The sequence below is a fragment of the Terrapene carolina genome, unplaced genomic scaffold, assembly GCF_002925995.2.
Source record: "Terrapene carolina triunguis isolate 2854851 unplaced genomic scaffold, T_m_triunguis-2.0 Scaffold250, whole genome shotgun sequence".
Lineage (NCBI taxonomy): Eukaryota > Metazoa > Chordata > Testudines > Emydidae > Terrapene > Terrapene triunguis.
Genome location: NW_020664601.1, coordinates 83211 through 94348, shown reverse-complemented (window position 1 = coordinate 94348; position 11138 = coordinate 83211). Strand labels below are relative to the sequence as shown.

At 47.2% G+C, this 11138-nt stretch overlaps 1 protein-coding gene across 1 annotated transcript in view; it reads right to left on the bottom strand.

Moving 5' to 3' along the window:
* Positions 1 to 11138, bottom strand: part of SLC25A22 (solute carrier family 25 member 22) — a 47431-nt gene that overhangs the window by 26135 nt on the left and 10158 nt on the right. The window contains exons 3-4 of the mRNA XM_026657623.2: positions 7521 to 7646; positions 6015 to 6083 (exon numbers count right to left, since the gene is read on the bottom strand). Coding sequence (XP_026513408.1) covers positions 6015 to 6083; positions 7521 to 7646 — 195 coding nt within the window. The remainder of the gene's footprint in view (positions 1 to 6014; positions 6084 to 7520; positions 7647 to 11138) is intronic.

Here is an 11138-nt window from a genome sequence, read left to right as displayed (position 1 = left end):
GGGGGGGGAGGGGGGAAACGAATGACACCAGAAGGTGGGAAATGGGAGAGCGCTGACAAACATGGAAGCCCTCAAACTAATGAGGGCGTTTCAGATCAATATGATCTCCCAATCTCAAATCAATTGGAAGAAAACCCCGACTACATGTAAAAATTAATAGACCTGGTTTAGCAGAAATCCCTTTGACATTTTCAGCAAAGCTGCTTAAGAGAATATAGATAATCCTTGTCCTCAGTAATCCACAAGAGCTTCCAAATCACCACAGGAGGAAGAAATGGAGGACTGCAGCAACCTCTACAGTACCCAAATATGCCATCCCCCCAAAAATATTTTGCAGATCCAGAATACACAGATGTTTTTTCTAACCCAAGTTCACTTGTCGGAGCTCTCCAGGGACTATAAATAAAGCAAAAGAATCTCTAAGGGTATGCCTGCACTGCATAGCAAACCCGGGTCTGTGTGACCCGTTCTTTCCAAGCTCACCTTTGAGCAACCACACTGCATTGCTATGCACAACTCATACCATGCCAGCACATCCATGCAGTGGTACACAGACAAGCCACTCTAGGGATTAGTTCATGGTATACTGTGGAAAAAACTTGACAGTAAAGGATTGGGAGGCAGGATAAACTGCTACCATAAAACAGAGGTTTTAAAAGAGGTGGGAAATCCTATAAACTTCAGCATGCAATCAAGAGTAACTGCCTGACCCTTTTTTAGCCCTAATACATCTTATGTGGGCCTTCCGTTTACAAAATCCTCCAGGCATCGTTATAAAATATATTTTATCATAAAATCCTGTGTCCTAGCAGCAACCTGCAAAGTGCTCCAAAAGTCGAATTGCCCTTTTGGTTTTTTTTGTTTTTAATAAAAAAAAAAAATATCACTGATCCAGGATCAAGGCTTAGAAATATACTGGTCCTGAAAAATGTTTGTATTAGTCCTAAGAGTATCTAGCCCTCTCAGGTCATTAGGCACAATTGTACAAAGCAGTGGTTTCCAGAGCTAGAAAAAGAGACAGTGGCCATTAAAATCAAATCCCAAGTGAAGTGACACACAAGAAAGCACGATGGTAATTGGAACGATGGGTATTTCAGTCTGAGCGCCCGTGAACTGCCAGAGTTAAAAATTAATACTGTAAACCTCTGAACAGCTGAGATTCCGACAACAGTCTTAACGCCCACATGACCGTGACTCAGTAGTTACATACCTGATCTTTTATGACCAGAAAGAAACAGAACTTAACAAGAGGTATGTAAATCCAGCTCAGCTTTCACACCAGCAGTGTTATTTGGGTAGACATGTTATACTGGAGCGGCCTTGCTTTGGATTCAGCTTGCAGGGTTTCAGATTTTGGGAAGTCCGATTCTGTTGCATGCAGATGTGATGTGAATGCAACAAGGTGAGAGATCTTGGATGAAGTGGAACATCTGGAGACCTTCCAGCAAGGACAATTAAGGGTAAAAAATAAACTCAAACCAGCTTGGTACTGCAGAACCAATACATTATGTGCAGCTGGGTGACCAGGGAGGTCAGAGGAGACTGGGGTGTTGCCATACATGCACACCTCTGCCTCATTCTCCTTGGGAAAGGAGAGGGCAGAGGGTGAGCAATATAAAAATAGCCACCAAGAATATAAATAGCATACGTTAAGGCAAAGTTTTTTGGACATGACCTCAGCAGCCCGGAATAGTTTTGGCAGGTATCGTGTGAGCCCGGGGACAACGTGGAGGGTATTCTTAGCAGGAGTCCCAGAAGGCTGTCCAGTTTGTGTGCGGAGGACTGAAGCACTATTGTCATGCTGCAATTTGGAGACAGCTTGGCACAGCGACAGCATCGTGCTCAAAGTCCAAAGTGACTCAGGAACAGAGCAGCTGGGAGGCGCAGCTTTGCTCTGTTAGTCCCTTGGCAATCACGGGCTAATCGGACTGGCTGCCAGGAATTCTATTGGGACCCAAAGGCGGCCACGTGTTAGGATTCCACTTGCTCACACTCACTCTATCTTCCTTTTTGTTAGAGTGAAGGACATGTGTAACAAACAAAATCAATAGGGTTGGATCAGCCCATTGGACCCCTTAACAAAATGTTGGGTTCTCCTTGTAACAGGTTACACAGTTACTTCTGGGTCAGAGAAGTGCACAGAGCACATCTGACCTGTGATAGATCACATGGAAACTGCTCTGCTAATAAAGGCTCCTCTTACCTCTCTAGCTATCTTCGGTACTTTTATGCCCCCCCCATATGTCACAATCTTCAATGCACTTATCCTCCCAGTGCCCCTGTGTGGTAGAGTGCAGTGCTATTACCCCTGTATTACAGATGGGGAACAGAAGCACAGAGACACTTAGGGTACATACATCACAGCAGCGGCAGTACAGCTGTGCCGCTGTAGTGTAGATGCCTCTTGCAGAAGTGGTTTTTCCATCACTATAGTTAATCCGCCCGTCCGAGAGGCAGTAGCAGAAGGAAGAATTCTTCCGTCGAACCAGCTGCATCTGCACTAGGGGACAGGTCAACCTGCGTCACACAGGGTGTGACATTTTTCACAGCCCTGAATGATGTAGCTAGGTCAACCTATGTTTTAGATGCAGGCCAGGCCCCGGTGACTTGCCCAAAGTCACCCAGGAAACAACTGCAGCAGGAATGCAGCCCAGACACTTCCGTAATGATATTTGTCCTGTTGGTAGAACTGGACTGAAGCATTGTTCAAGTCAACAAAGCCATCTGTCAGAGCTCCTTGTCAACATGCAGCTCCTGTTTTTCTCCTACATAGGACCCTGCCTCTCAGCCAGGGACTGAGAGATACCAGCAGTAAACACTATGCTTTTGATCACAGCCGGATGTGGCAGGCTGGACAATTTAGGGATTGGTAAGGAGAGGATACGGAGCCTTTCACCCCTAGATCACTGGCTCAGATATAACTCAGATTGGGAGTAACAGGAGTCCACCTCCTGTGCTGGCTGCTCCTACACACACAGGAGGGGGTTAGTAGGGCATTTTGGGTTTGGAACCAGGGGCTAGATTGCTCTAAGATGGTGCAGGGGAATATAAAGCTATTTGACACTCCTTGCCCTCTTTCAGTTGTTTCCACTCAGGTTGAATTCTTCCCTTAACAGAGGCAGAGCTGAGCCCCTAGCTGCACTGACCATGCTCCATCCATGGCCACATTGCTCCCATGCAAACCTGTAATAGAGGGGAAGCCGCAGCTACTTCCAACCAGTGAACCCTCTGCCACCAGGGGCCTAGAGCATGCCTAGCAGTGGCCAAATCCAGGCTAGAACCGGGGGCGAGTTTGGGCCTGTATGTTTCTGCATGGTTTTGATAGGATGACGACGACTTCTGCGTGTTTTTACATCTGATAAAAAAAAATCATAATCAATAATACTACACAACTTTGGTAGAGCTGGATCCAGTTAGCTCTGACATCACCCCATTTGCTGCAATGTATTTACCAAGGATACAAAGCACCCTAGAAATCCAGCCCTTGGAGATCTGAATGTCATTCGCTTTGGAATATTTCTTTAAGATCAAATTTGCTAAGATTCTGTTAGGTTAACGGCCTCCCTGTCCAGGCACTGCTCCCAAAGCCACCACCACAAATCAGCCAATCCGTAACCAGAATCCACCCCGCCGCCCCCTTTTCCTCCCATCAACAACCTGGGCCAGAGAAGGCTGCTCTCAGCAGCCAATCCGCTGTTCCCATTATATCAAACCACAGTATTCCTGTTTCCCTGGTAACCTAACAAAGAACTGGCAAGATATAGCATGCCCGGGAGCCGCAAAACTCAAAGATCTCTGGAGTCCCATTAACGAAGGGAGCGAGGATTCATTTAATCAAGTAATCTGAGAACCTGTTCTTTATCTGTAGCAGTGAATAGATACTATGATGACTGAAAATATTTGAGGTATTTATATAGCACCATATACTTGCAGCTAGATACCACAGTTATAGAGTTTAAGACCAGACAGGACCACCAGATCACCTAGTCTGAGTTCCTGTACATCACAGGCCACCAATCCCACAACCAGAATTAGAGCAAAGTATTATCACGCACAGGAGACTAAGCTATTATGTGCCACAGGTGGAGAACAAAAGGGACTGAGGTGCACCAATGTCCAATGGCAGGGAATTGATTGAGATGCACCCAGATAATCCCAGCAAGTGACCTGCATGCCATGCTGCAGAGGAAGGTGAAACCCCACCCTCCCCTCACCCCTCCAGATCACTGCCAATCTGACCCCGGGGAGGGGGGAATTCCTTCCTGACCCCACCTATGGCAATCAATCAGTTAGACCCTGAGCATGTGGGCAAACAAAACACCCAGCCAGCTAGCACCTGAGAGAGAGAGAGAATCCTGGGTGCCATGTCAGATCACTGACCCACCCTGTCCAGTGTCCCACCTCTAGCAATGACAATCCCTGATGCTTCAGAGGAAGGAGACCGACCACACACACACACACACACACACACACACACACACACACACACACTCCCTTCCTGACCCCTGCAGGTGACCAGCTGAAGCCCGTAATCATGAGCTTTAGGAACATAAGAAACTGGAAGGCCGCTGAATCTTGCCCCTCTCATCACAAGCAACCCCAGCACATAATCCCACTGCCAAATTTGTCCAGCTTTCTGTTAAAACAAAGTAAGTGGTTTGGCCCCACAACGCCTAAGTGGGAGGCTCTTCCACAACCTGACCCCTCTGAAAGAAACTCATTTCCAGCCTGAATTTGTTCATAGCCAGTTTATAACACATGCTAAAAAGCTTACCAGATGTCACCCCCAGCTCCAACCTAGGGCTCTGGTAGATTTTAGTCCTTCAAACCCCCAAACTAGGTTTCCCCCGCAGTTACAAGTTCATCCGTCTTAAATCCAGAACCAGAACCATAGCTGGGCAGATCAGCCATTTCTTTATACAGCTCAGGCCTTTGTTCTTGGCCTTCTGTAAGAGGTAATCAGCAGACAGACAATGTTCTCTCCTCCGGGCTGGGTTTTTGCCTAACCGGAGTTTGGGAATTTGCATTAACCTCTCCCAAGTGGATTTCCTGAGGAATCCCTAAACGCTTATAGTCCCAAAAGTCCATACTTATCCAGCACATTTTCAGTATGGTCTTTTGAACTCCCAGGTCCCATGTCTCTCCTCCTGCACTCTCCCCCCCCCCTCAGGTAACCAGACAGCAAGTGTGAAAAATCAGGACAGGGGTGGGGGGGCAATAGGAGCTCATAAGAAAGAGACCCCAAAATCGGGACTGTCCCTATAAAATCGGGACATCTGGTCACCCTACATACCCTCCAGGCCCATAATAATACATAAACTTTATCCTTGGAAGACCTTATTTGGGAACTTCAGGAAACTGCCATACCTGTCTCAATCTGCCAGAAAATCCCCAAGTTTTATGTATAAAACAAAGAGGTAACCTTTGTCAATGGAGTTCTCTCTAGAGATGATCTGCTTGTGGAACTCATTGCCAATTATTGAGGCCAAGAGAAGATTGGGACATACTCACTTCCTTTATAAAATGCTCTGAGACCTATTGATTGAAAGCATTACATGAGAGCTAGGTATTACTTGTATGGACAATGAGACTAGCCAGTAGTTATAATAGTAACTATAACAAAACAAGGGCTTAGGAAGGGATATAAACCCACTTGTTTCTGGACATGAACCAACCTCTCAGTTTATGGGCATTAGGAGGAATTTTCCCTGCAGACATAGTACCCCATAACTCCCTGCACCGTCCGCTGAAGCATTTGGCACTGGCCACTGACACAGACAGGGTACTGGACTGGGTGAAGCAGGGGGTCTAGCCAGCCTGGCAAGTCCTGTGTTTCTGTATATTGAGCCCCCGGTTTTTAGGTGAGACTTTTTCAAGGTTTTTCAACCAGTTCAGGGCACCCCTAATACCTTACTCCATAAAGAGAGGAAAGTGGCTTTGTTTTTATTTCACCTGTGGTCACAACAGCGTTTCAGGCTAGGACGGATGAGTCAGATGCTGCACTTCTGCTCTGCCTCCAGCCCTTACCTCTGTACATGCCGAAGTAACCTTCCGAGCGGATTGTCTTAATGAGGCAGTCAGACCTGCAAACAAGAGACACAGAGAAAACCTCAGGAGTTCAAAGGTGGAGAGGGAGGAATCTAATCAAGCGATTTGCATTTACAGTTTGTCAGCCAAAGTCCAGGCAGAGAGGAGAACAGCGTTAGCCATGGACACCACCATTGTGAGAGCCCCAGTAGCACGCCTGTCCTTGGCGCACAGGGGCTTTGAAATACTGGTTCACCCCGTACACAGAAAACAAATTTGCTATCTACAAATTCAAAAGGGAAAAATGTTAATTGGAGGAGCTGCTCGTTAACCAGACGGGAGCCCAAAAACAATAGCGCAACATGTTTCAGTGATCAGATCTGCTCAAGGAAGGGAAATAAAGAGCGGCCTAATGAAGTCAATGGAAAGAATCCCATTGTCTACAGTGGACTTTGGATCAGACCTATATGCACTTATTTATACCAGTCCCAGGCTTTGCAAGCAAAAACTGCATGGCTCGGTCATATCTTGTGTTATTGGGGAAACAAGATCCACACACACAGTGACCTGAATCCAAAAAGCCTCCCAGGCTTCCTGTTAAGAATAATGCACTGTCTCCTGCTGCCACTGAAATCAATGGCTATTTGGTCACTGATTTCAGCAGGAGCAGAGCTAGACCCCAAACTTCCACTGAGTGGATCTCTAGGAACTGAGAAGGGTCACCTTCAGAGCGATCTTGAAAGAACTTGGAAAACCGTAAACCCTCTGTGCAACAAGCCAGTATTAACAAGGGACAATACTATCCCATCCACAGCTTCATGACCCCTTCCCAGTAAGTCAGACTGGCACGGACACCCAAAGCATTAGATAGTGGCAGGTGTAAATGTGTTACTGGTTGATTAAACGTCACTCTCTGTTTATTTCAAGGCTGAACAAATAAGACACCTGTGTGCGTTCAGAACCCCACTGTGCTAGGCGCGACACACACACACACAATAACAGGCAGCCTCTGTCGCAAAGAGCTTGTAATGAGACTAGATGAAGCAAAGGAGATATTGTTATCCCTATTTTACAGCTGGGAAACCAAGGCAGGGGAAGATTAAATGGCAATTTCACGAGGGCAGTCTGTAGCAGAGCAGAGAATTGAACCCAGCTCTTGATTTACAGGCCAATGTCTTGACCATAACCCCAGCCTTACTCGCAGCTCTGGTGCAACAGAATGCACTGCTGCTAGGGGTGAAAAAATTAATATAATGCAAGACACACAAGTAAAAATACGCCCAGCAGGGACTTCATCTGTGGGGTTTCAGCCTGGGCTAGTTTATTTTTTTTTTTAAAATACAGCTCCTTTTGATGGCTGATTTTAGGAGAGTTAAACTCCTAGAAATGCTGATGTCACCATAAGTGTGTGTTGGAGGGAGGGAAAGTTGAGAATCCCACCCAGCCAGATCAGGAGGTCCCAGCTGAGCCAGTTTGGGCGAGGCAGTACTTACATGCTGGTGTACATCCGCTGGCCATTTTGCTGGTTCTGCAGGCGAGTTTTCGCCAAGTCAATGGGAAATACACAGGTGACTCCAATCAGCCCAGCTATCCCTCCATTGATCAGCTTGGCAGGTAAACTGCAAGGGGGGAGGGGGGGGAAGGGGAGAAAAAAAAAAAAAAAACGACAGACGCATTGGCAACAAGATATCGAAAGGGAAAGAGGAAGAAAGAACCACGACCTTCAACAGGAGTGCTATGAGCTGAAATAAACCAAGCTTCCCACAAGCAAATATTGCACTTGGCACTTTCCATCTAACACACAAAGTGCTCTGCTGGGGGTATAATTGGTCTCATTTTACAGATGGGAGGCACAGAATCCAAGCTCAAACACTGAATCAAGAGTGCCCAGGTCCCACACACAAGGCACGTTACCATGCTCTAGCCACTAAGAAAGAACGAGGGGGATAGTTTAAGGCATTTTCAGCAGTCTTATTGTGACCACTTCCTGCAGTACAGTACTGGGATCCTTCCAGCTCCACAGAGGAAGGCTGGCTTTGTGGGTGAGGCCCAGAGTGGGATTTTGGAGATCTGGATTCAATACCCTGCTCTGCCACAGACTCCTTGTATGACCCTGGCCGAGTCATTTAATCTCTCTGACAGATGGGGAACTGAGGCACAACTAGGAAGGATTATCATCCCCGCTTCCTACTCTTTGTCCCTCTTGTCTGTTTAGACTGTCTTGCCCCATACGTGTGTATGTGCAGCACCTAGAACAATGCGGCCCTGATCTCTGCTAAGGCCTCTAGATGCTACTGTAATACAAATAATAAACATTATACATAGCTGCTGTCCGACGCTGCCCCCCTTGTGTGACCTCTTGTCGTAGACTTGGGGAAACCTAGTCATGAAATATAGAACCCACCAGTAGATGGGAGGAGGTAGGACTAGAATCTGTGCCTTTCCTCTTTGCCTTCTCTGTGCACTGAGTGCTCATCACTTCTGTCCTCCAGCCCAGAAGGTCGAGCAGAGCTCCCATCCGGGTTTGGTTCTTGTTGCTCCTGACCAGCCAGCAGGTGGCACTGCTGAGCGATACAACACTCCCCACTGAGCTGTGGCTTCAGGTGGTTTGGGATTCATTCAGAAACCAGAAAGGGGCTGAGTGAGGTAAAGCCTTTGCCAGATAAGCAGAAACATGCCCCACTTTTCCAGACAGATGCCAGAAAATAAGCCATGGGCCCAGATTTGGGGAAATCCACCTGCTCTGACCCAGAATTCAGTGAAATATTTGCCCAGGCCCACTAATAGAAACACTGGGAGTGAAAGTTACACCAGTTCAGGGTGCAAGGCTTTCTATAGTCACTCAAGAGCCAATGCCCTGCCGGACCAATGGGGTCAGTGTAGACTGACCTCGTTTAAAGGATCTGAGGTCTCACTAACTATCAGGATTAGAAATGAATGTTTTACAACAGCAGAGGAAAGTTGGCATCAGACATGCACCTAACTAGTGGTTCATGACACCTCAGCCGCTAACATCATGTGGGAAAGACCAGTGCAAAGGAGCTTCGTTGGCAGGCTAGCCCTACATACTTTCAGAACCAGTAAGACATTTCAAACACCGCACCTGGACCTGTGATCAGAGAAGACTCTGTGCATGTGAGGAATTAGATTCCTGATATACACAATCGTCAGTGGAGCCACATAGACAGAGGTTAAGCTGAGTGCATGTGGATACGGAGGAGTGAGATTACACATAACAAAGAAAACAGACAAAAGCAGGCTGTATTGTGCAGGGGGTCTGAGTTGAGCTTTTCCACCTGCCTTTTTTATTTCTAAGCCGCTCTCCCTGGTATCTACATGCACCTCAGTTTTAAAGCCGATCTACCACCCTGCTTAGCGAGGGTCCAGCACTCTTTCAATTACTTGGAACATCTGACATTTAAAAACCTAATGAATCACTGATGTCAGAGACAGAGGATGCCTATTAGATCCTTCAAAGGCATTCCGTCCAGCAAAGGGCAAGATACAGACCCTTGAACAGAGGATATATCAGCTATTAAACTGATGACTGATAAGCACTCCTGATCACAGCTAAACAGACTGAGAAACAACTGATCCCGCGTGGCTGCCTCAGAGGCCTCTCCCTTCTGAAGAATAATGGACACTGCACACAGGATGCCAGCAGGCAGGGCCATCAGTGGTGCACTGCTCTGAACCGAGGAAGTGGCAGGGATAAGTTGCTGGAGTGAAGCAAGGGGAGCAGGAAGGCCTATTAACTCCTCCGCAGCTCAGAGGCATTCCAGAGGGCTCAATAATGGATGAAGACTGCCAGACAGCAGAGACCAGGCTTCAGAAGCTGTCCAGCTACAGGTATTCTGGAAGGTCTGCCTCTCTGCTACAGGCCTGATGGAAACCCTCTGAGACTAAGGCGGCCCAGGGCACGAAAGACAGTATGTACGTGTGTTGGGGGGACCTCATGGAAAAGGCCTCAGAGCAGCGTATAGAAGGAAGTAACCTTGGCTTTCTATACACGCACAGCGACATGACTATAACTTTTGCAAAGCTAAAATCCCAGGGAGGGATTCCAGGGCTGGAAAGGTGCACGCGACAGGAGAGGTGTCCCAATAGGAAGAGTCAGACGCCTATATAAAATCCTAGGGCTGTGGTGAGGGGGGAAAAATAAGGGTTAGATGCCCTCGAGGCCCTGCCTCTCCTACCTTTCACCCCATAGATCAGATGGGTGAACCTGAGCCATTTCTTGGCACTTTTTGTACGGGACAATACAGTGCCATTCTGGAAGGGCACTCAACGTTGCAGAGCAGAGCTGCTCTCTTGGCGCCAGATTTTCAGCTGAACCTCAGCCCGCATTCTGCGTTTACATGTACTCTCCTATTGCCTCTACAATAAATCAGAGGTGCATACAGAAAATCAATAGTTCGGCATTTTAACTCTCCCATTTGCAGAGTCACAAAGGAAGCTGAACATCTTGCATCTACAATTTCCAACATGTGCACCCTTCTCCTCCCCCCCCCAAATATATAAATATATATAATAAAATGCATCCACAAAGCAGAGGCCCCTTTAAAAGCTCTAGCACTCTGTTTCCAATAGCTATATTGGCATCTTCTCAACACTAGTTCTCAGGGCCCTCACACATGACTCTTCCAGTAGGACCCACCCTGAGGGAATGGAGGCTAGAGAAAATATAGTACCTTAGACAGGTCACCATTACAGGGCACAGCATTAGTGAAGCAAGGCCAAGACACCAGTGAAAGGAAAAAGAGGGAACATTTAAAGCCAGGTGAACTGAGCTCAGCTGATGCAAAGGACATTATTGCCTGGATCTGTTCATGCAGCTAATGCAGGATGGGAGCCTGACACCTAAATGTGATTTCAAAGCATCTGCTGGTAAATCACAATCCCGAGGAGAGTCACGCAGGGAACTGGGACAGCCCCAATCCTAACTCTGGCAATCTGAAGCAATAAGGAGAAATTATCGCTAAGAAGAAACCAAGTGGGAGTGAGGAACCCAGCCCCATAGCTAGCATTGTATACAGTAGAATACTAGGCACGAGGCAGGACAAGCTCACACATTTCAGTGTGGACCCTAGCACCACCACACAAACATTAAA